Below are 26,229 nucleotides of genomic sequence, written 5' to 3'. Positions count from 1 at the left end.
CCTTCACCGACTGCAAAGGCTGACCTGAAACGCGATGGTGTGGTTTTACAGAGGATTTCCTGTTTTGGTCCCTAGCTGTTGCCACCCTTTCATTTTCAAGTTCAGCTTCTGTTGCCCAGCGCCATCAAGTTTCTGAACTAGCAGTTGTTACAAACTTCAACCTGTCATTTTACTTAAAAACCTATCAGGATACCTGGGCTAGGAAGGAAGTACTGAATAGATCCTGACTGGGAAAATTTGGATTCATAACACTGGCATCAGGCCAAAGCCTTGTATCTCTATTTTTTGTGTATGTTTTACATTAATCAGTGCTACTGGTCAGCTGTTAAATCTGTCAGTGTGTGTGTGTTTTAAATAAATTTCAAATAAGAAAAAGGTCAAAAAAAGATGCTGACTACGACCATTAAGTGTTCATTCCCTGAAAAGTGGTGATTTTGGAGGTATGAGATTTTGGCCTGATGCCAGAAATAAATTGCAACCTTTGAAATGGGACTGCCTTTGATGCACCACAGTGATGTAATCTGTCTTTACATGCATCCTCTGAAGGATGCAGCTCCAGAATTGGAACACACACCTGAACCTATACAGAATGAAAAAGATTGTTTGTTATAAGTCCTTGGAAGGGTTATCTTGCACTATTAAAAACCTTTGCGTTTCGGGAGTAGCAAAAGAATTGGTAGGGATGAGTTACTGATCTTTTTCGTATGTACTCGGAAGAATTTAGAGAACAAAATTATTCCTTCTATATCTATCATGAACAGCAGAATATGCATTATTTGAATTATAAGCATTTGGCCCAACTCCAGCAATATGTAGAACCTTTAAATCGTTATTTCCTTTGATGTACTACAGTGACGTAATTGGTCTTTACGTGAATCCTCTGAAGGATGAAACTCCTGAATTGGGACACAGCTCACATCTGAATCTATACTGAATGAAAAATATTTAGTTTGTTACTTTTTACTGGCTCAGATTTTGGACAATAAACTTACTGATAATTGGGATTCATTCATTCTCTAAAATCAGATGCAAACGTCACATTAGAGCCACTTGTTTTAAAAGTAGAATGTACAGCTAGGTGTTTGATGCCCTTTTGCACAAGATTGGTATTACCTGTGGACCTCTATGTGCATTAAAATATAGTGGATAATTTGCCCTTGAGTTTTTATTTTGCAAATTACAGACATCGCTATTTCACACAGGACATCCTTTGAGATTATTACAAATGACCAGAGGTCCCTCGGTAAAACGGTGCAAATGGGGCATTGGGGTCAACATCCTTTCTTCCACCTCTGTGCAGAACACTGAAACAGTCGTCTACATGACAACAAAGCACACAGCTCTAGTACAGAATTTTGATGAAAGCTGAAACAAGAATAATTTAAGGAAACATCTTTGCAAATTTGATTACAGATTTTCAAAATGAAAGTGAAGTTAAATTTAACACTTTTGTAAATCTTATGCTGATGTAATAAGTACAGTAGGTTTAAAAATACTTTATAGGGTTTCTTATAAACAGAAGGGCAAATGTGATTCCCACTTCCTTGTTTCTTGTCCTGGAAATGATTCCAGGTAATAAAAGCATTTATTTTTTATTATATTCAATAATTTTCTTTAGAAAATAATCCACCAACTCATATAAATTCCATTTCACTATACCACTCACTCCCCAATTTCAGTATTTATCACTGTCTTCAGAGACATTGATGCCACAAGGGAAGAGTTTCTTGGGGCTTACAGAGATGAATATAGGAAAATAAACTTTTAAGTGACTTTGCAGATGCCTGATCAAAACAACATGAATGGCAGTGGCTTATTAATTGGACGTTGTGACACCACAAACACTTTCTGATTATTGAGAATGTCTGAAAGCTGCTCATTGCATCCAAATTCACTTTACAAAAAGCTGAAGATTTTTCAGGTCTTAATCTGGGCAGCACACTGAAGTTAGGGAAAGGCTGAAAATTGGAACTGTTGATTTAAGCTCTTGAGGAGATTTCTATTTGTGTTGACTTATGTGTGCCCTTGAGGAATAAATGGCACCTTCTATCGCTTTACTGATTTTGTCTGGTACATAAAAGGAGCACTTTCTCATGCTTTCTTTTGAAATGCAAATGTATTACTCATTGTGAACAATGGTTATGAAAAATGTAAATGAGGCAGTGGTTTCTGGCAAAAATAAATAATTATATAGAATTTATCCATTATGCTGCCAATCTATTTGCTTGCAGTTATAGCTCCCAATGAGCCCTAGAGTTAAAGCCAGATGAAAAAACCTTCAGAGGAGTCTTGAATGGATGTGTATAGCAAGTCTGGAAACTGGAGCTAGACTGATCTTTGTCACTGAGAGGGGAAAATGAACAATTTCTTCCCTGATTGCCTGCAGATTATCAGGTAAGTACGTTTCAACACAACTTTTAAAAAGGTAGTTTTATGAGCATCCACGTGATTACTTCTCTTAATGTGACTACAGAGATGGGACACATTTCTGTATGCTTTTAAAAATGTTTTGCTCATGTGTCTGTGGATGTTTTTGTCTGCACACAGAGGGAACAGACGGCACTGAGACCCCCTGAGATCTGCATCTAACTCAGCTAACACACAACAACTCTGAGCCCCAAGCAAGTCTGGGATAAATGATGGGGACCCTGCCATAGACTTCATACCTGTTTTGTTGTTACCAGCCAAAGAGTGTTTGTTGAGGACTAACACAACTTAGAAATAGTGTCTTGTTATCTGTAATAATCCAACAAACACTGCAATTTATCAGTAACTTTTAAGATCTATCTGCAGAGAATCCTGAAGAGTGGGAAGACCGTGATTCTTTGTTTCACATGCAGTGCTTGATATCAGCATTCAGTAAACTTGCTGTTTCATGAAGTGTTTTTCTGCTTTAACAAGTTAGAAAGTTTATCTGAACATTTCTGGAAAGCTCTGATGAATGGTGTAACATCTTCATAATAAAAGTCTGGAGCTCATCATCATTAGAAGCTTTTTATGTCTTTCTGAGTGCACGAATGAAACTGAAAATGTAATTTACCCATTTGCAGAGTGAGGTTCTTTTTATGCAGCAAAGAAATCAACTTAAGAAACAATGCAGTATATGGATATCAAACATTTTTGGATCAGCCCCACATTGATATTTCAAAGCTTGAATAAATTCCTCCTCCACAAAAATAAAGAGAAATACCATCTCTAAACTGATTATATTATTCATGGTTGACATTTTATTTCTTGTTTTTCAGCCTTATTGTGATGACTATTGTCATGTCTTGCATGTGTTGTCTCCAAACCCGTCCTCATCTTTTTTTAAACACAATATTTGTTCAGCCCTTCTGTTTGCCTTGAGCCCTCAGCTGAAACAAACAATAAAAAGTGGTCAGTGGACATATGTCACATGTTACAACTAAATACATAAACATGCTATAGAATCTGTATATCATGCGATTGTACAGATGTCTATGTTTTAACAAAGCATCTGATGAAAAATTGATTTTTATAAATCAGTTATGGTCAATATAATTTGGCTTTTTGTCAGAAAACCTATTTAATATCAGAGTGAAAACACACACAACATTGAGTCTGTGTGGATTTTTTTTTATCCTCCACCTTCCAGGGCCGGCTGCTGAGAAGCATCCTCACAGCATGATGATGTTTGTTTTACGAAATGCTGTGTTAGTTTCATACCGGATGTAAACGTTCAACTTTTGTCTAGTCAGTCCCCAGGATATTTTCCCAAAAGTCTTTGGGAGATGTCTTTTGCAAATGTGAGATAAGCCTTTGTGTTCTTTTTGGTTAGCAGTGGTTTTAGCCTCAGAACTCCCCCATGGATGCCATTTTTGCCCTCTCTCTCTTAGTGTTGAATCATGAACACTGACCTTAAACGAGTCAAGTGAGGCCTTCAGGCCTTTAGATGCAGTTCTGGGTCCTTTTTTGACCTCCTGGTTGAGTCATTGATGCATCCTTGGAGTAATTTTGGTAGGGCGGCCACTCCTGAGAAGGTTAACCATTGTTCCAAGTTTTCCCCATTTGTGGATGATGGCTCTCACTGTGGTTGGCTGGAGTCCCAAAGCCTTAGAAATGGCTTTAGATCCTTTCCAGACTGATACATGTCACATACTTTGTTTTTCATCCGTTCTTGAATTTCTTTAGGCAGCAGCATGATGTTTGCTTTTTGAGATCTTTTAGCCTACTTCACTTTGTCAGACAGGTTCAATTTAAGGAATTTCTGGATTCAACAGATCTGGCAGTAATCAGGCCTGGGTGCAACCAGTGAAACTGAAGGGGCTGTAGTTGGTTCTCCCTAGGCTCCTTTGTGACCTGGCTGGTGAAGACCAGAGAGTAGAGCAACCAGGGAAAGAGGAGGAGGGGGTAGGGGAGGTCAAAGAGATTGCAGGTAGGAGGATTAACAGGAGTTAACAGGAGGAGTAACTGGATGCGACTGGGATGGAGATGATCCTAAAGCACTTTCTGCTGCAGGGATCCTCCACAGGACAATATTACATTACATTTTGACAGAAGTTGAACTCCTGCTGCCACTTGAAATTTAATTTAAAAAGATGGAGAAGCTTGTACAGTATAATGAACCGTTTTTAAGGGGGTTAAGTGTTTGGGCTGGTCCCTTACAGGCTAGGGTTTATATTTGAAGTGTCATAAAGGCACGCAGATAGTTACCTTACACAGACAAGACCAGATGCAAAATACACTACTCTTCTTATTTTTTATCACTATCTTGATGAAGAACATCGTAATAGAGGGAGAGTGATATGATGATCATACCACTACTTATCCTACTCTTACTGTAACAGAAGAGGCCACTAGATGGCACTGTTACTCAGGTGGCAGATAATATCTTTGAACTCCTGTTTGCTAAGTCAGCATTCAAGCCGCATCTTTAATTTTTAAACGGTTATTTTTTTCAGAGCATTTGGGTATTTTTAAGTTTTGTTTTTTTGATTACACTGAAAACTGGGCTGATTCCCAAGGCTGCAGATATGCATGTGTCAGCTTATAAGCACAGGTAGAAACTTGGCCATACCCCAAAGAAAAATAAATGTTGCCTTTGGTATGACACAGTTTCATCACATTTACAACAAATATACTGTCTGAAAAGTACTACCCTAATTCCCAAAAAGTTGGGGAACTGTGTAAAATGTCAACAAAAATAGAATGCAATGATTTGCAAATCTCATAAACCAATATTTACAGGAGTTTTGGGAGAGGAATGTTGTACCATTCTTGTCTGATGTAGGACTCTAGCTGCTCATCAGTCTGGGTCTTATATGATGGATTTTTTGGTTGAATGATGCTCCAAATGTTTTCTTTTGGTGAAAGGTCTGGACTACAGGCAGGCTAGGTCAGTACCTGGACTCTTCTCCCGTGAAGTCATGCTGTCATGATTGATGTGGTATGTGGTTTAGGATTGTCTTGCTGAAATATGGAAGGCCTTCCCTGTAAGAGACATTGTCTGGATGGAAGCTATGTTGCTAAAAAGACTTTATAAAATGTTATACATTGATAGTGCCTTTCCTGATGTGTAAGCTGCCCATATCACAGGCACTAATACAGTCCTTTATCATCAGAAATGCAGGCTTGAGGACTGTTAAACTAAATTTAAATTTTGGACTCATCTGACCACTGAACAGTTTTCCATTTCACCTCAGTCCATTTTAAATGAGCTTTGGCCCAGAGATGATGGCAGCGTTTCTGGATTGTGATCACTTATGGCTTCTTCTATGCATGATATAGCTTTAACTTGCCTTTGTAGATGGCACAGTGAACTGTTGACAAACAATCATTTGTGGAAGTGTTCCTGAGCCCGTGCAGTAATTTCTAGAACAGAATCATGCCTGTTTTTAATGCAGCGCTGCTTGAGGTCCCAATGATCATGAGTAACCAAAATTAACCTTCAGCCTTGTCCCTGTACACAGAGATTTCTTCATATTCACTGAATCTTTTCATGATATCATGGACTGTTGATGGTGGGATATTGTAAGTTTTCACAATTTTACACTGAGGAACATTTTTTTCTGAGATTGTTGCACAATTTTCAGACACAGTTTTTTTCGCAGGTTGGTTTTTACTTCCAAGAGACTCTGGCTCTCTAAAATGCTCCTTTTGTACCCGGCCATGTTTCTGACCTTTTTTGCCATGTCCCTACTTTTTAAAGAAATATGATGCTACAATCAAATTAAAAAACATGGTAAAATGACATGGTAAAATGTGTCAGTTTCAACACCTGCTATGTTCTGTATGTTCTACTGTGTATGAAAGTATCGGTTTATGAGATTTGAAATTTTCTGTTTTTCAATTACATTTATTTACATTTTACAAAGCACCCCAACTATTTTGGAATTGGAGTTGTCAGCAATCATAGACACACTGCATATGAAATACTTTGTTATTTTGCATTTGAGGTTTCTCAAACATGATTGAAAAGTTTTATACACCTTTCGTACAAAGTTATGAGAGTAAGAAAGTCATTAGCAAGGAGGTAAGTGACCAGTTGTGAAGGATGGACCATACTACATCTCTATTAAGACAACTTCATTCTGCCTCTCTGCCCTGTGGCTGATGGTGCACCAGCTTTGTCTGTGGTATTTGTGGCTCTCTACAGAGAGTGGGTGGTTCCTGGTGATGTCTGCAAGAAACAAGGAAAATCTGTGTTGACATATGCAGATTTGTTTCATAGCAATGGGACTTACAAAACATACAAGTAAAAAGAGGCTTTGGCTGCAATTCTGCTTTATCTTTTATCATTGTCCTGCCTAAATCAAGGATAGAAATGGAAATGCTGTTCTCTTTGACCACTCTTTCTCTTGCAGATCACCAGAGAGTCCTCAATCCAAACTAAACCTGGAATTAACTACAGGTCAAGTCTCTTAATGCTTCAGTGGGACCTTTTAAACAGTGGCTCAGTCCCACGGGTCGTCTGCTTGAGCCTCTACACCAGACAGATTTGCAGGATCTGTTGCTTAAACTCAGGCACTAGGAGAGAGAGTGGGGCAAGTGTGTTCACGGTGCTGTCTGACTGTACCCTGAATCTTTTTCCCAAGCCTAAAATCTGCACATCTCCATTCAGGCAAGGCCCTTTATTTTAGGGAGCCTCATGTTGTTTAAGGGGAGACACTGCTTTCTCCAACTGGATTTCCACAACAGTTTTCCGCAATAATACTGAGTATAGAAATGAAAAGATCAGAATATGATGATTGATATCAAGAAGAGCAACCAAACAATACTCAGAACAGCATAACGTTGAGTGTTTTATTGTTAGGGTTATAGCAGTACTTTTTCTGGAAGCTCTGGGGGTAAGGGGCAGCTAGTGAGAGGCAGGAAATATGGGGAGAGAGAGTGAGGGAAGACACTCACCAAACAAGTGCCAGGCACTGCTGAAAATGAATCTGGTTTTTCTTATATAGACACATTAATCTATTTCATATTTTTGGGACTGCAGAGCATGCGTTCTTGAGATATACTATATGGAAAAAAGTATTTGGACGCCTGACCATAAGACCATATGCCCTTTGATATAGAGTTGGCCCTCCTTTTGCAGCTATAAGCAGCCACCACTGTTCATGGAAGGCTTTCCACAAGATTTTGGTTTCTATGGTAATTTGTGCCCATTAATTCTGTAGAGCATCTATGATGTCAGGCACTGCTCCACAGTCCAGTGTCGGTGTGCTTTACACCACTTCATCCGACACTTGGCATTGGAGCTCCCACCATCGATTATTGCGTTTACATCAATGCAAATGAGTTCTGAACTCTTCAGCTATGGAATCAGCTGATGGGGTCTTCCACTTTTTGGTTGTGTTGCTGTTATTCCTAAATACTTCTACTTTCTAATAATATCACCAACACTTGACTGTGGATGCAGCAGGGATGACATTTCATGAACCGTCTTACTGCAAAGGTGGCATCCATCACAGTTCCATGCTTAAGATCACTGAGCTGTTCAGAACGACCCATTTTGTACCACAAATGTTTGCAAATGGAGACTACATGGCTTGGTATTTGATTACTCCTGCACTAACAGCTCTGATTGAATCACTTGAATTAAATAATTAACAGGTGTGGCCAAACACTTTTGTCCATACAGTGTATCATACAATCTAGGAACCAAAATAATAGGCAGCTCATTGTCATGGGCTACAAATGGCAAGTAACAGTTCGTTCCAGTGACCTCAGCAGTCAAATGTTGGAGTTGGAAATGGCATTAATTCTGAGTTGACTGCATTTCAGTGAAGAGTTTGTGTGTCTGGGTCACAAGTTTGCTACAGAAAATGATCTCATCACTGATTGTACCTGTAGTCATGTGCGGCCAGCAGGTGGCAGAAATGTTCAGACAAATATAATTCCTCATAACCATTGAGTGAACTTAATCTGAAAACATCTATCTGCTGATCTACCTGGGAAATATTGTCTTTATGTATGCTCCACTCTCTCTCTTTACAAATACATTTGTACTACTACTTCATATATATTTCATTATGAAAGTGGGGAATAAAACTGCTCCTCCATTATTTATGAGCCACTTTTAGAAGAAATACGAGCACTACCTGCCATAAAAACTGCCGTGTGTGGCATCACAGGGAGTGAAGAGGCAGGGAGAGTGATCAGCAGACTGGAGACACCCGATCATCCTGTCAGGGTGTCAATCAACACCTGACGGGTTCTGACTGACTGTCTGATCCCCCCTCTGAGCTGCATACATCAATACTGAGCAGGGTTCAATCAGGATTGGTGCTTGGAGGTGTCTTACATAGAGAACATCACACTGACTAAACCAAACATTCTGTTACTGTGCATTTCTCTCATATACTTGTGTTACTAATCAGTCAGTGAGAGCTTTGAAAACAGCTCCATTTATCTTGCATCCTCAGGGAAATAGGTCCCACTCGATGGAAATTCAATAAATTGAGAGAGAATCCCATTGCTTCTGTAGAGTCCTGCTTTATTCATCTTCTCACAGATGCAATTCCCTCGTCTGCGTGCCCCCATATATTGACCTGGAGTTGTGTTTACCTAGCAAATGTGTGCAACTACTATGAAAGATTAATATAGACTCTCAGAGGTATATGGGCATAAAGAATGAGCTGCATTCGACATGCTGCAGAAACGTCACAGTGTCATAAAATGGACTGAGAAAACGAGTGCATACAGCTAAGTTTGCAAAGTGATATGCAGTTTGGAGTTTTGCCATTGTTATGAAATACATGAATTTAACCTATTTATTTCGGAAAATACTCTGGGGTTTTTATAAAGCTTTTGCTGAGGCCTGTTGAGAGTTCGAGATAAGAAATATGCCTCTATATGGTCTGTGGACCAGGAACCATGAGGTGGCTTGGGGATGAGATGAGCAGAATACCTGTGAGTATCTGGACTAGATGCTGATGAACTAAATGGAGGTGGCTGGGGTGGAGGAGGGTTGCAGCGTCCAAACTGAAATGACACGCTGACTGTGAAAGAGAGAGTGACAGATTGGTCAAATGAGGTTGCGGCAGAATCTGATTAGCTGAGTACTTACGAGAGTGATCGCTCATAATCAGCTGATCCCCAGAGCAGGAAGAGAGACAGAATGGAAGGAGAGAGAGAAATGAATGAGTGGTGACTAATAAACGAGTAGAAACAGTCTCCCTGCTTAAATTTTCACCAAGTTCAATTCTGTAGGATTAGAGGTAGGACAAAACATGGTGCAGAGTAAAGATCTGGATGCTTGGACTATACTACTTTAAAATGCAGCTTTGAAACTGTGAATACTGTGGCAGATGTTTTTTTGTCCAAAGTGGCGTAAGTACAACACAAGCAAAGATTTAGACAGGAGGAAAAAAAATCAGTGAGCGCCACAAAAATTACCTGTACAAAAATTAAAACAGTATTTATGGAGGTAGTGCAAGTTTGAAATGAATTAGCAACAGCATGCATTTTAAGGATCCAGTGTTTGTACAAATCACAAAAGCAACCAAAGAGTTGCTGAAGGCAAAGAAATGGAATATTCTTTTATGGCCAGGTGTCACCTGATCCCCCAGAGCCCATGGACATTACTAAATTCTGAGTTTCCTTCCGTTGCTGCTTGTTTGCAGCTCTTTCCACATTTAGTTTTGTCTTCACTGACTGAAAAGCGTGCTGTATTGAGCTGGGATCAGGTGACTGACTTGGCCATTGAAGAGTATTCAATTTCCTTGCCTTCAGCAACTCTTTGGTTGCTTTTGCTGTATGTTTTGGGTCATTATCCATCTGCACTGTAAACCATCCTCCTGTCAATTTTGCAGCATTTAGCTGAATGTGAGCTGAGAGTAAAACCATATACACTTCAAGATTCCTCTTACTACTTCTGTCAGCAGTTACATGATCAATAAACACCAGTGAGGCCGTTCTGTTGAGCCATACATACCCATGCCTTAACACTGCTGCTTCCACCATGTTTGATAGATGATGTGCTATGCTATCATGAACTTTTCCTTTCCTCCATACTTTTTTCTTTCTGGTACACATTTGCACCCGTCCAAAGAATCTGATTCCAGACCTGGAGAGGCTTTATAGATGTCTTCTTGTAAAGTCTAATCTGGTCTTCCTGTTCTTGAATGTTACAATGTATTTAGAGTCATGAGGACTTTTCTTGATTGTAGGCTTTGAAAATAATGCACCAACCACCTCCAGAGTTTTCTTGATTTGTCTAGACATTGTGAATGTTTTCTTTTCTTCACCAAGGAAAGAATTCTGTGATCATCCACTATGGTCATCTTCTGTGATCTTCCATTTTTCTTGTACAGACTAAATTGTTGAGATCGCCACACCTAGGTATTTCCTGTCTGATAGTTTTTTCAGTCTAATTACGGCCTCCTTCACTTGCATTGATACCACCTTGGACTTCAAATTGAAAGCGCCAATTAAACAGCTACCAAATGCCAATTCAACACTTGAAGTCATCTCCAGACCTTTTACCTGCTTTGTTTGTCTTGAAGTAATGGAGGAACAGACCCCACCTTGCTATGAAACTGCTCCTGTTAACGGTCCAAACACTTTTGAGTGGCTAATAATGGAGTACTCTGAAAACAAAAGGCAGTAATTCATGAATAGTATATGGCATATTTTTGTAAAATTTGAAAGTCTTCACTTCAGTCACATCTTAATTGTTTCATTTCAAATCCAATGTGATGCTAAACAGAAGCAAAATAATAAAAACTGTCATTGTCCAAATACTCAGATCTACAGGGCTTTCAGAAAATATTGGCACCCCTTCACTTTTTCATTTTTCTTGTTATGTTCTTATGCAGTGCAGTCTAATGCAACACTCACAATCTATTTTTTTCTTTCATTAGTCTACACTCAGTGCCCTTTAATGACAGAGTGAAAACATAATTTTAAAAATCTTTGCAAATTTGTAAAAATGAAAAAACTGAAATATCACAATGACACAAGTATTCAGACCCTTTTAAAAAACACTAATTTAGCTCAGGTTCCTCCCATTCCTCTCAATCTTTGCAGAGATGTTTCTACACTTTGAAGGAGTCCACCTGTGGTTAAAAAAATAATTATTAGACATAATTTGAATGGCACTGACTCACCTCTGTATAGAAGGCCTCACTGTCGACAAGGCATCAGAGCGAAATCCAAGCCATGAGGTCTGGCCTAACCGAGCAATCTGGGGAGATGGGTCTTAACAAGAGAAGGGACCAAGAACATGATGGTCACTCTGACTGAGCTCCAGAGATCCTGTGTGGAGATAAGACAAAAATCTAGAAGGACAACCATCACTGCAGCCCTCCACTGATCCTGACTTCATAGAGGAGTGGCTCGATGGGAGCCTCTCTTCATTGCAAAACATAAAAGCCCACTGACAGACAAAAAAGGACACTCTTTTCTGCAATTATTTCAGGGCCAGAACTGATCCTTCGTTAAGCTTTAACTGTGTTGTAAAGAAACGAACATCCAGACTAAATTTTGTCTTCTCTCTCTATGTTTAGCATGGTTCTGTATACCCAAGTGTACGATTGATAGACTGTATTGAAACCTGGCCTTGGACCCTCCTGCTTTATAGTTTTGCATATATTTTTGGTTAAAGGCTTAAACAGGGATGCTTATAAATAGAATTGGGTTTGTTCTTCTCACCCTGCTGCCCTATTAGACTACAACGAAATCTGATAGTCATTCTTTTCTGAGGAAACAGTACAAAGCAATTTCAGAGCTCTGGCACAAGTTCACCATTAGTCACCAGGAATTCAGAGCAGAGCACAACTTCCTCCTATTCTTAGTTCTATTCTGAGCTCTGTCCCCTGAGATGTGGGCCCAATAATTGAGTCTCCATCGAGGGAGCAGCTGCACAATTTGCCAGTTGCATGACCTCAGCACAGCAGCCCCAAAATCCCATCTTCACACTGCATAAGGAATATAGCTGCACATACTTAAAACAAAAGTGAGACTTCTTCTCCTGCAGAGATTCTGCAGTCTGTTTTGCCAGTGCTGATCAATCTTTAACATTGTGAGTCCTAATGAGTCACTGCGCTAAAGATACATGCCTTACATTAAGTATTTTTATATTTAATTCATGCGAACATTTAGGAATTTTATGTTCTCTGAAAGCCCACTGGCAGAGTATTTAAAGAGAACTGTAAGGTGTGTTTAGTCAGCGATAACTTTGCAGATATTCCAGTTTTTTAACAGTGTGCAGAACTGATTGTTAAACATTGCTGGAGGGGGGAGGGGCAATCAATGCAGCCTTCAGACGAGCCACCGAGCCCGGGCTTCAGCGGAAACCATCAATACAGAGCTGTGGTCCAAGCACTTAAAATGTAAATGCACCTTCAATGGCAACAACAGGAACAAGAAAGTTGTATCAGTGTCTGGGGACTGCTCAAGTTGCATTGTGGGCATCTGTATCTGTAAAGTAAAAAATCTCTGCACAAGGATACAGGTGTTGAAATTGTCAAGAGTGTACCTGAGCTGTTCAGCTGGAGAGTGATGCATTGCAACAAAATAAATCAAACGCATCACTGACCAAACAATTCCTCTAAGTTTCTATTATTCATGTGCCTCATCATTTAAATATCGCTGTTGTGTCTATGGATACTGTGCACCTTGGATGACACCTTTTCTGCAGCCACAGGAGTAATGAGAGGCTCAGTGTGCTCCAGAAACCTGTTGAAACTGAGAAGGAGATGGTTTAAATGGAACAAGGTGTCTCAAAGGATCTCCTTTGATCTCAGCAATTTTGTGCGATATAAATATCTTCAAATTAATTATGCATGCACAGTGGGATTGCTAAATCCACAGATTCACCAAATCCATGACTGGCCTGATGAGCACTTGCCTGCTCTTCCTGTCATACCACTATAAAAAGGCTTTCATTTGAAGTAACCAAACTAAAAGTCTTTCTAGAGTAAATGCCACTTTATATAGTTAAGTGGATTGTTCATAACTTCAAAAGCAAAGCAGTCTTGGCAACAGTCACTTCAATAATTCAATGTAAAGACATATTTGTGTTAAAGAAGCCAAAAATCCAACATTCGTCTTTATTTGGAACAGTCCAGTAAAACAGGCAATATGAAGAATAGTCCATAAAGATTTACTTTAAAAGGCTTTTTTCTTTATAGAGGATGCAAAAGAGACAATTATATATAATAGTAGTAATTAAGGTCACTGTAATCGCACATAACTCTTGCAGAGTTCATGGTCCCTGATATCTCCCCAGCCCCCGTTTTTCACATGCGGGGCCACCCCTCCGGCCCCGTTGGCAGGCAGTCTCTTTGTGATCAAGAGGTTTTTTGGGAACAGTTGGTTCCCGCTGCTCTGGAGGATGTTCTCTATCTTAGTTTTCTGGCTGATTGGCATGCAGGAAGCTTTCTTGTGGTGCATGCCGCAGTCCCCGGCATGGAAAATCCTAGGCGCCTCGCACACCATGACCTTCCAGTAAGAGGGCAGGCAGGACACGGTCAGGTGCTGCAAGGACCAGTCCCAGTTGTAGTCATCATACGTGCAGAACGTGTCGGTGCACTGGATAAGTTTCTGGTACGTCTCTCTGCTCAGCGCCATCCCCATGTTGTGCTCAGTGGACTTCCATGCCTTCACCTCCACCTTGTTGGCTTTGCTGGAGTAGCCGATGTGGCTATAGCTTCCCAGTGAGAGGATGTCGCAGTCGGTGCACTGCTCCCTTTTCAGAGACGACATCAGCTTTAAGAGATGGATAAAATCCGGGGACAAGAAGTGGTCTTCTTCAATCAGTAGTACCAGACCTTTATGATCCTTGATAGCCCGGACTCGTTCCCAAACAAAGTGCAGCTTCCACCACCAGTGGTGCTTGGTTTGGGAAAACTTTGCCTCACGGTAGTGGCCAAACGAGTCAGGGTACTCTGCGTTGATGCAGCCCAGCTTTAAGGCGTCTTTTTTAGGAATGTCTCTGGGGCAGTCCTTGGGGTCATGTCCCGGGAACTCCTGAGGGTACAGCTGGATACTAAAGGGGAAGAAAATCTGGAGAACCTGACAAAAGTCAACAGAGGCCACCACTTTGTTTATCTCTGGAGACCAGAAGTCATGGCTGAATATCAGCAGTATGTTCTCCACTCCTCTGGCCTTCCTCAGACTGTCAACTAATAGTTTAAGGTAGTCTGGTCGGTTATGAACCTGAACCACTACTACCAGATCATCCTTCTGCCGCGCCGTCTTAAATTTTTCCTCGTTTCTTATTGTCTGGTCAAAGTTGAGCTGGAAGACAATGCCCCTGTACACCAAAGTGGTGTTATCCACCTCTGGTTTGGGTATCTTCTCTTTATCCTTAGCTTTCTCCTGGTGTGTGTCATTTGTTTGTATAACGGGAGGTGGAACGGGTGCCCGGCTGACTGCAGGTGTAGCTTGCACCTGGATATGATTCTTAATGCTACTGCTGCTACTGCTAATGCTGCTGCTTCTCCTAACCGTCTCCACCTCCTTAGGGAATGCTCCACTTTCGTTCTTCTTCTGCCTTCCGCTGCTCCAGAAAGCAAGGCCACAGATGATAACCACCAGAGTCAGTATCACCACCTTCCTCTTGTAGATTCGGAATCTCATGATAGGGGGTCAGCCTCTTGCGAAAAGAGAAAAAAAACTGATTGGAGTGAAACAAAAGAGCACAGGTATGAAGCTGGGGTGGTGTGCTTTGCAAAGGGAGCAGGCTTTATTAAAAAGAAGCTGCAGTGAGGCTAATTATTGGCTAAATGATCTGTTGTTGTAAACACGGACCCCGGTGGAATGTCATTGATGGCGGATGGATTTTCCATAAGGCATGACGGTCGCTGGGAGGCAGCAGGGTAGCAGTGTGCATCAACCACCTACACAAGAGATAAATAAATAAATCAAGTTAGGTGCATAAAGGAATTTAGGACCAGAAACTACAGTTGAAATATAATTGTAATTTGGACATTTAAATATTACGTCATATCAATGTGTATATGTTTTTGCCTAATTTGATGCATAAACATTTGCTGTAAGAATCATATTTTGTTGGATATCATATACCAAAGATTGGGGGTCTACCGACAACAGGCCTGGATTATTATCAGGTCCAGTGTTCAGCATTTAGCCATGTCAGCTTTTATTTAACTGGCCGCTGATAGAATTACCTAATTGGAAAGTGCATTACTTTGGCTTCATTGTTAGGCAGTCTTACCCTCTGGCTCTGTTATCACTTTCCAGGCTCTCACCTAATATCTGGCCTACAACATTATCTGACTGGCTAGATGTCACATGTGTAATAGACAATCAAGGTTGTAGCCTGAGTACCAGTGACACATATCGATTCCAATTCTGTCTTATGAACTACTAGTTATTGGTAACATTATCAGATCTGAAAAATCAGAATAGGTTGACCCTACTAAAATATATCAGCTCTGAAGACAGTGGAAAACATAGAAGGTCATGAGATCCCCAAGTAACTCCTTTTACAAATGAAAAGCAACACCTACAGCATTTAAAAAGCAGCTGTTTCTCAAAATATCAAATTTACTACATTATAAACTGGAGGAAAAAAGTGCAAATCCTGTAACTCCATTTGCTGATTAAGGCATTAAATGCAATGAAGAACTATCAAACCAGCTAATGGGCTTGCATATCTACAAAGCAATTAGCATTAGATTCATTTCAATCACTAATTTTTCCATGATTTGAATCTTTACTGCAGAAATCTGTTAAATCAAAAGATGATTGGATTGCATTGGTATTTGACTCTGCTGCATCACACAGCTTCAGAAAAAGCATGTTTGCAACAACAGAAAGGATTTAATTTCAGATAAAATGTCATGGTGAAAATGTCTGACTTAAAACACAAACATGAAATAGTTCCTGACTCACTCTGAATAATGGACACTTAATGTTTTCCATCGTTAAATATATCTCTAATTTATTTTAGCCACAATCCTACATTTTACTCTTTTCTTAGTTTGTGTTGAGGGGTGATTTTAATGAAATAACAGTCATGATGCTTATGATCAACACTGAGACTATGGTTATCAACAGTTAATATTCATTTTAAGAACTTTTTTGAATTAAGGTCATTTCAAGAACATACAGTACTGAACAAATGTATTAGGCCACCACCCAATGTAAGGTTATGTCGCAGCTGTTCTAAATTAACAACTCTTGTGATACCAAAAGCCTTTTTGATGTTTCTGTAATGGTTAATACACCAGAATGTAGACGTTCTATAACCAAAATTATATTTTTAATGCTAAAATATAATTATTATCATTATCCATGAATTTTCAAATTCATTGTTTAAAAAAAGGAGAAAATAACAGAAAAAAATAGTAAAGCACATAATTATTTCTTGATCAAGATGCCAAATTATAGTTATTTACTTGGATTTCTGAACAGAAAAAAATAGTTTTAGTGTTTGAATGTTATGTTTGATTAATTTCTGACTTCTCGGAGCAGCCCACTAAGCTGGCTCAAATTTGGGTATAAAAAGGTGAAGTAAGTTTGAAATTCCTCATTCATGAAAAAGAATGAGTGCACATTAAAGCACTTATGATGAAGCATGCTTTGGAGTCAATTGCTGAGACTGGTACTAACAAAATGAGCCAAAGAAGAGGCAGGAAACAAAAGTTGACTGAAGCAGATGTCAGACACCTCAAGATTTTGACTACTAGAGACATCAGGAAGACCACTGCTGCTCTTCAGGCAGAGATGAATGCTTCTGGATCAGAGTCTCAGAAAGTCTCCAGAATGGCCATAAGCAGACAACTGACAGAACAAGGCTTAAAGGGAAAATTAGCTGCTAAGAAGTCATTAATGAGGCCTGCGACCATCCAGGAATGCTTCAGATTTACTAGTGGGCACAAACACTAGACTGTTGACGACTGGAAGAAGGTACTCTGGAAGAACGAGTCCAAGTTTGAACTCTTGAGTCAACATTGTGCTTATGTCTGCGGAACAGCTGGAGAACATTTTGATGCCGGATGCATTGTACCCACAGTGAAACACGGTGGAGATTCCATTATGGCATAGGGTTCCATTTGTAGGAACGCCATGGGCAAACAAGTGAAAATAAACAGTATCATGAACATGAACATCTACCACAACATCTTAGCGCATCATGGTATCCCTTCTGGACCAAATCTGATTGGGTTCATATACCAACAAGACATTGAACTAGAAAAATTAATCGTGAAATTCATGGACTGGCCAAGTCAATGCCCAGATTTGAATCCTATTGAACAAATTTGGGATTTAGTAGATTCAAAGACTCATGGCTCAAAAGCTTTATCCAAAGAGAGTCTGTGGGAAAAAGCTAAAAACTATTTGGATCTCAAATAGCAAAAGAGACTGTTGAAAAGTACATAAAAACAATTCCAGAAAGAATGCAAGCTGTTCTCGAGGCCAAAGGACGTTTTTTGGTGTTTGTGTGAAAAAGGACTATTTACCTAGTTTTTTGTTTGTCATTAGCCAAATTAAGAACAAAAACATTTTAGTTTCAAACAAGTTTTTGAAAGATCTGTAAAATATTGAGCTTTTTTAAATGACAGGTGGTTTAACACATTTTTAAGCACTGTACATATCCTGCTACAAAATCTAGCCAGCACTTTTAGCCCACATCTGCGCCTAATAAGAGACCAAACATGATCCAGCATGGACCCACAATATCCACACTCAAGCAAAGAAATATGTAACAAATGAATTTCAGAAAAAATGCCAGTGTTCAACCTAATGTAAAATCTGTTTTACTCAATTTTAACTTAGATTCAAGCTTAAAATGACAACTTTAGAAATGCACTTTTAACATACAAAACTGCCATCATCTACATTTCTTTAATTGTGATTAAAATTCAATGAAGCCCTAGTTAGAGTCTTTAGTCACAATACTATAAAAAAATAGGGATACAGTGATACCACATATTTACAGACCAAGTGTGGGCACTTACATTTGGGTACTCACCGATGCCAACTACAAATACGAGTTACCATTACTGTTGTTAAAATAGTTTTGAAGGGTTTTTTAGTTTTTAATCAGGGGTTCTTCATACTTCCTGTTTAAAATGAGTTCGTGCAAAGTTTTCATTTTGTCATCCTAATTTATGTTATAAAATCCCCAAACTGCAGACACAGCTCTAGACTTAGACTCTATCTGCAGTGTTGTATGAGTAGAAGTCCTTCGGCTTGGCATCGGCACCATTACCCGCCATTGTTTTTCGATATCGGTACATCCCTAACCTTTTTTTGGTTAAATCTGCTGAGCAAGCCTTGTATCTTTTCTTTTCATTTGTCATGATCAATTGTTGGGTTCATCCAACTTTCCTACCTGACCCTTTCCTGTTTACTTTCCCTGCCTGGAGACTCCCCAGCTGGATGGCCACTGTAAGGCTTTGAGAAAAGCTGGGTAAAGGCATTTGACGCCTATTTCAATATGTGAAACTACTACTGAATATACTCCTGGTGGCTAACATAAAAAATACACTTTACAAAGAAGGAAAGAGTAGTCATTTTCTGGCAGATAAAATAGCATATATCTAGGTTAGTTAGTATGTGTTCCCACTGAGGCTGTCTCTGCACTACTACTCCTACATGCATTTGCAGCTTGTCAAACCCAGTAACGTTGGTTCTGCAGTTGAGAGTAGTTCTGCTTCATACCGAATATCTAAACAATTGCATAACCTGAACTGGATACAATTACACAATACCTTACGCGTTTTTGTGCTGTGTAAACACGAAACGTTTCACTTGAAGCCTACAAGCGCTGACGTTAGTTTTTCTGTCGTGTATTGGCCGCTGTCAGACACACCGACCGAGGCTCAGACAGCTTAGATCGATTTTTACGTTTCACACCGTAACTGTTATTTTACCGGCTGATACAGAAGGCTTTCTGAAGACTAAAACAGCTGTTGCCGTCGCAGCTTCGCTCTTTTATCACAGGCAGCATCATGTAAATGCTAACTTACTGTTAGCATTTGCAGCTAACAACTTACAAGCAGTCCGTCCAGACCAAACCTCGTCAACAACAGCGTCCATGGCAAACCAGAACCTCCATGTTTAAAATATTTACCTAAAACTGGGGCAGCCGTGCGGGTCTTTCAGTGTAAAACATCAAAACGGCGGCGTCCCATTTTCCTCCATTTCTTCCTGCAAGGCTGCATGGAGACGCAACTACCAGCTAGCTGTAAAAAAACCCAAATACAGAACCACTGCCTGCCGCTGTCCCACAATGCACTGTTCCAGCGGGGGGCACCCGAGACCCCATAAATATCTAAATATCATGTATCCCTGCTGCTGACACTATTTCTCTGGCATATCATAGGCAGAGATAGGTTCACTATACCTTTAAGAAGTTCACAGCTTATTTAAGGACGGTGTATGAATAAATGGAGAGCTAGAGTATCAGTGCAGACTATAACAGTTATCCATACAGCACATAATAATATAATTTAACATCCTGGTTTGACTGCAATACAAATCTACAGTTGGTGATTGTTTATGACGTATTTTCGGGCGTTACCAAATAATTTCTAAAAGATAATTCCCATTGAAAAGTATTCATTATTAAAACATAATTCTTTGGGAAAAGAGGGTTAATTTGAAATCGATGTTTTATTAATGTTCCCTGTGTCTTAGTTTTAATTGTTAAACGTAGCTGCCTTTCCAAATGATAACGTAGTCAAAATAAAATAAAATAAAATAAAAAGATTTATTTGTATGGCCTTTTTACTACAGGTAACAAACTGCTTCACAACAGACAAAAACAAGAAACACAAAGCAAACAGAAACTCAGATTAAAATGAATAACAAAATACGTTAAGAATATAATTTATGTGCCTATGAATGCAGGCCTAGCATCTTCTATTCCAATTTTTTTTTTTAAATTATGCTAAATTCCCTTATTTTTTGACATAACAATTGCCCCTAAGCTTTAGTTACAAGTAGTGCTGCGCAATTAAATGAAAATTTCAAGATTAAACTGCAGAATGTCATTCTGCAGTTTTCGGATTGCAGAGGGTGCAATATTTCTTTTACCTTTAATGTGTGTCAATACATTTATTTATTTATTTATTTATTGCTGCAGAGATGTTATGAGCTACACATCATGTAAAAATGGAAGTATTATCTTTCAAAATAGTTTACAAAGAAATAAATCCTGTCTTTTTCGTATATATTTGTCCAAATCAAAATGAGAAGGGATAAGATAATGATCATTCCATTTAATCTACCGATTCATATTGAATTCTCAGTTTGAGTTTAAATGATTGCAATTAATTACTTTTTTCAAAATTGTTCAGCCCTAGTTTACTCTACTTAATATTAGGCTGGTTAAAATATAGAATTATTTTTTGCTTGTTTGTTGAAAATATATAAGATGAGAACTTAAAGAAATGATCACATATTGCATTGCAATTTCAATATTGGACAAAATTATTGCAATTAGATAATTGTCTCAAATTGTTCAACCCTAGTTACAAGCCATTTCAAATCAAATGTACGATATATCCACAATAAAAATGTGCAAAAAAAAAAACCAAAAAAAAAAAAACAGCTAACATAAACTATAGGCTCATAATTAAAATTGATCTTGTTTTAAGCCGGCTTAGAAAATTCAAATCAGTGGACCCAAACTTGTTTTTGTTTGGTACAGGCTTAAATAGAATAAAATGGTCTTTAATGTAATTTATTGTGCGTTATTGTTGTTCCATTACTATATTTCAGCACATCACGTATGTATGTATTACTAGATGATGTCGTGTTTTTAACGCGAGGGGGCAGTCCCCAACATTTTCACAGCCGGAAACACAGAGTCTAAAAGATTCATCTGCGCACGCGCGACCCTCTTTCTTCCTTTCCGACGCTCGAGCGAAAGAGACAAGATGGGACATCAGCAGCTCTATTGGAGTCACCCTAGAAAATTCGGACAGGGATCCAGATCCTGGTCAGTCCTGGTCTAAATGTGTCAGTTATCGATATAAGCATTTAAAAATCCAGTTTTTATGGTGTTTGAAGGTTTTGTACGCAAGAAATTATCATCCAACATGCACCGCATGGACGCGGCTCCCGAGCTAATATGGCGGTGGGGGACGCGCTAGGCTAGCTTGTTAGCATCAACACTGGAATCAATTAACCACTTCCATCCTTGAGGGCTAAAATACTTTTGACTTCTGCATACAAGGCTGTTTATTTGTTTTGATTAGAGGTTATTTAGTCGATTGCCTTACATTATTGAAAAGTGAAACCCTTATGGTGTCTAAAAAATTGTTTTCTGATAAATGTAAGACGTGAAGCGTCAAGCAAATAAGTTTCCCTGCGTTTCTGTCTACTTCCGGAATTGAAAAGCATCAATGAAAAGTACATAGATTGTTATACAACTCCTGTTTTGTCAAGTTTATGTGTCTCATTAGTGTCTTGTGTCATATTTTCCAGCCGGGTATGCTCGAACAGACACGGCCTGATCCGTAAATACGGACTCAACATGTGCCGCCAGTGCTTCAGGCAGTACGCCAAAGACATCGGTTTTGTCAAGGCAAGTATCACTGTTTAGTTTAATTGATTAGAGGTGTGATTTGATTTAACACAACAGTTTGGGATTACTTACAATAATGGTGAAAAGTAAACAAAATACCTGCTGATGGCTCTGGTGAGGCAGTGATATACTGCAGCTTCTGTGATGATGGTTGATCTCATATTTAAAGTAAATCAAGGTTAAGCGAGTTAAGGAACACTCAGAATGCATGTGTAGCTAATTTCAAGTTCTAAAACTTTATACTCGGAAACTGCAAAAATAGCAGCATCATTTTCAACTTTTAGTAAAGACTTGTTTTGCTTCTTACAGCTGGACTAGATGCCTCTACTCCCCCAGATGGCCACTAGGACCTGTGGAAAGCTGGAAAAAATGGGATGATTTGGTTCTGCAAATAAATGTTTTTTTGACCAAGTACATTGCTTCTTGACTGTTTATGCTGTGTGTAGTACATGCTATGTAGGGATTATTTATACAATGATGGACATTTAACTTGAAAATGGGACTTTAAGTCTTGTTTAATAAATTCCTGGAAAATGAAGTCAACTTAAAATGAAGGCTGTATTCACACAGGAAGCCTTAAAGCTCCATTCTGATATTTTGCACAGACTATTGGCTATTGAATTCTAAAACGTGGGCCAAAATGATCTGTAACCCTTTCTGCAAAATGAAGTGTCCAGTCGATGACATTTTCTTTTTGGTAAATTCCATTAGAAGTACTATGAAAGTGGTTACCATCTCGCCATTTCCATGGTTATTTGTGCTGAGTGCAACCTGATCAGAGCTTTACCTGATGTGATATAGTCAGCCAGTATTAAAAGGTTTAGAGCACATTGCTTCTCAAGTATGGGGCACCTGATGTGCACACCTTAGGCCTTGTAACTAAACCTGTAGAGGCAGCATAGTTCAGCTGGACACTGCACTACCAGATCTGGATTATCCTTCTACTAAGATGGTTTGAGAGGGTAAACAGGTGTGTTCATAGTACAGGTACATCTCAAAAAACTAGAAAATCATGTAAAAGTTCCAACATTTTTTCTCATTTCAGAAAGTGAAACCCATATATAGACTCATTACACATAGAGTGAAATGTTGTTTTTTATGGCTTACAGATAATGAAAACCCAAAATTCAGTGTCTCAGAAAATTAGAATATTACATAGGATTAATAAAAAAGGATATTTTAAACAAATGTCAGACTTCTGAAAAGTATGTTCATTTCTATGCACTCAATACTTGGTTGGGCCTCCTTTTGCATGAATTACTGCATCAATGTGGCGTGGCATCGAGGCGATCTGCCTGTGGCACTGCTCAGGTGTAATGGAAGCCCAGGATAGTGGCCTTCAGGTGATCTGCATTGCTGGGTCTGGTGTCTCTCATCTTCCTCTTGACAATACCTAATAGATTCTCTGTGGAGTTCAGGTCAGGCTAGTTCGCTGGCCAATCAAGAACAGTAACACCATTGTCATTGTTCATCAACTTTTTCATGATTTTCCAATTTTTTGAGATGTACCTGTACTTATGCTAATACATTAAAGCAGTGGCTCTCGAACTGGGGTCTGTGAGCCACAGCTTGGGGATCTTCGGTATAATTCAAAATAAATTATTTAAGTCATGCCATGGCATTCAAAATCAAATAAATACATCCAGGGACCGCAGCGCCATAAACAACCATACTAAATCAATGACTCCAATATAAGACAGCTTTGGGCCAATAAAAAAATCAGATGTGATTGTGAGCTATCGCGTAAATCCATCACTTGTCATGCATCAGTCACTTTGCTCAGGTTGTGTTTGGTGTTCAGGCTCAGCCAGAAACAATGGATAAATATTTAAGTGCATTCACTTTATCAAGTGATGCTCGGCCAAACCAGCTAAAATATGATGACAGCGATCTTGAGTTTGGTTTTATTGAGAACAGCAACTGAAGACCAAAATGTGTTGTTTGTCTTCGTGTAAAGCCATGAAACCCACCAAGCTAAAGTGACATTTGATAACAAAGCAGAGTTCAAGGACAAAACAAAAGATTTCTTTCCAACGGAAGGGTGAGGAATATATCCGCCAGAAAAAAAAAAAAAAAAAATGGTGAGCCTGACTACAACCTCAGAAAAAGCTTAGGGGGCTTCTTATTTGGCTGCTCAAAGGATAAAATAGGAGGCCCCACTCAACTGGAAAAGAGTTTGTTTAAAATACAGCATATAGGTGTAAAAATGGCAGATAAGATAACATGTTTAGTAAGCGTGAGGCTTGCGTAGGAGTCCTTGGAAAATCCCCCCCCCCCCCCCCACCAAGGGGTCCCTAGCCCCGAAAAGTGTGAGAACCCCTGCATTAAAGTATCTGAAATGTTCTGTTAAAATATAGATTTATTTATTTTTAGATAAAAGAGCAAAGTTATTGCTACTGTGAGTACATTTATTCTGGATGTGTGCAATGACCTCTATCAATTTATAACAGAGGAACTGTGATAAGCAGAGCATAGTACTTATTTGGTGAATGAAGACTTTCTGTTAACCTGGCATGCCAGATGGATTTGTTTCAAACATCCATCTGGTAAACCACTCATAGACAGCGTTTGGAAAGGGCAGAACCTTTGAAAAAAAAAAAAACTCGGAGGGTGATTGGATGAATGTTCTGTCACATCTTTACAGGCCAATCAGAACAACTAAACACGTGACATAGCTGCTAACAAGCTGCGCCCCTATCGAGGACTAAACGCCATAGGGAACTTCATAACACGAACCATGGCGACTGTAGACATGACAGTACACTACTTTTGTCGTTTTTGAAAAGAAAACAACTCACTGCTGTTCTTTCTTCTTCTTTGAACAAAGAAATGTTGTCAAGTTCTGATAAAACCGGCGCTTTAGCAGCATACATGCTAATGTCTTCCACCATAATTACACTGGTCTCTTGTTGCTGCTTGCTTATTCCACGACTCCACCCGAAAGTACTGGCCCTTGATGCTGATTGGTCCTGTCACTTTCTAACTGGGCCTGAACAGTTTAGACGGGAGGTTTGCAAGATGGATTCGCAAGTGAGAAACACGGAAACGGGCGTATCCATCTGCTATGCAAGGTTGCTTTCTGGGTACTTTTACGAGAAATTAAAGTGCAAAGTGTGCCTGTAGTTTTAAACACCACTGTAACTGTAAAGAGCAAAAGATGTATTTCCAAATCAGCATGCATTCACATGAAACAGCATGATCCTAGAGAACTGATAACATGCTGAGATATTCCTCTAAAACATTAATAGATATGATAGGTCCCCTGCAGTGAGGCTAATTGCTTAGTGACTCCTGATGCAGGCTGGTGTACAAATACAGTACAAATACTGAAAAGGTGTGACACAGGCACCTTGTATAAATCCACTTAGGGCCTATGGACTAAAACTGGAGAAAGCAGAAACATCAGCCTTGGTTAAACCCCAAAGTGAGGGTCCGTGTTCCTCCTGCTTTAAAGAAACCCTGCGTATCATAACACTGGCTTTATTAAATTAGCATCATTTTCCTTAATATGTGTGTTGTACAAAGAAACAGTAGATGTCTACATTTTCAGAAATCTTAAAAAATACTTCATAGGCTGCCACTGTTGCACTGCACTGCCTTCTGTGTAAAAGTAATAAACCATTCAATGAGAAAATGATCTTATGCAAGGCCACCCGCAAGGGGTGAAAATGGGAACACTATCAGGGGGCTAGCTGAGTAGAAGAGCCCATGGAGGTTAGCAAAGACATGCTTCTTCCTGAATTTAGGCATCAGTAGCCTTTTATCAAAAACCTAAATAAACACCATCACTTAGAGGTGTCAGAAGTACAGATGTTTTTTAAGTCTCCTGTTAAAAATGTTTAAAACGTGTTAAGGACAGTAATGACCAGCTGTAAGGATATGCTAGGACCTGAAACCACAGTAATGCTAATCATCTAACTTACATGCATGGTATTAATAGCATTGATGTTTTCAGTGTTCAAAATATTACATGACATCTGGGGGCCTTTCAGAGGCCAGGCCTTTCTGTGTGCAGGCCTGTTCAAAAAGGTTATCAGTTAAAATGTAAAAATCCTTTCAGTTAACTGAAACAAAAACAAAGTTTCACAAGAAATTAACTAAAATCAAACAAAAATTAGGCACAAATAGCCTTACTTTTAGTCTTTTACAGCAGCATAATGACTCACATGTACACCCAGGCATGAGAATTGTATTATGGCCTGATTTGATTTAGGAAGGCTTCACAGAATGTTAGTTTTGGGTCTTGATTTGTGTCAAATGTC

The 26,229-nt window shown here is 39.2% G+C and overlaps 1 protein-coding gene across 1 annotated transcript; it reads right to left on the bottom strand.

Annotated features, from left to right (window-relative positions):
- Positions 1–13,475: 13,475 nt before the first annotated feature.
- Positions 13,476–19,657, bottom strand: mgat2 (alpha-1,6-mannosyl-glycoprotein 2-beta-N-acetylglucosaminyltransferase). Its single transcript, XM_041804562.1, has 2 exons — positions 19,508–19,657; positions 13,476–15,302 (listed from the first exon to the last, which is right to left on the bottom strand). Exon 2 carries the CDS (start codon positions 15,040–15,042, stop codon positions 13,636–13,638), a length of 1,407 nt encoding a protein of 468 aa, XP_041660496.1. The 5' UTR covers positions 15,043–15,302; positions 19,508–19,657; the 3' UTR covers positions 13,476–13,635.
- Positions 19,658–26,229: the final 6,572 nt, after the last annotated feature.

This window comes from Cheilinus undulatus, linkage group 14 (assembly GCF_018320785.1).
Source record: "Cheilinus undulatus linkage group 14, ASM1832078v1, whole genome shotgun sequence".
Classification (NCBI taxonomy): Eukaryota; Metazoa; Chordata; class Actinopteri; order Labriformes; family Labridae; genus Cheilinus; species Cheilinus undulatus.
This window is presented reverse-complemented; position numbering and strand designations above follow the sequence as displayed.

What these genes read in the sequence shown, in the direction of transcription:
- mgat2 (XM_041804562.1), bottom strand. Translation starts at nt 15,042, where the DNA reads ATGAGATTCCGAATCTACAAGAGGAAGGTGGTGATACTGACTCTGGTG.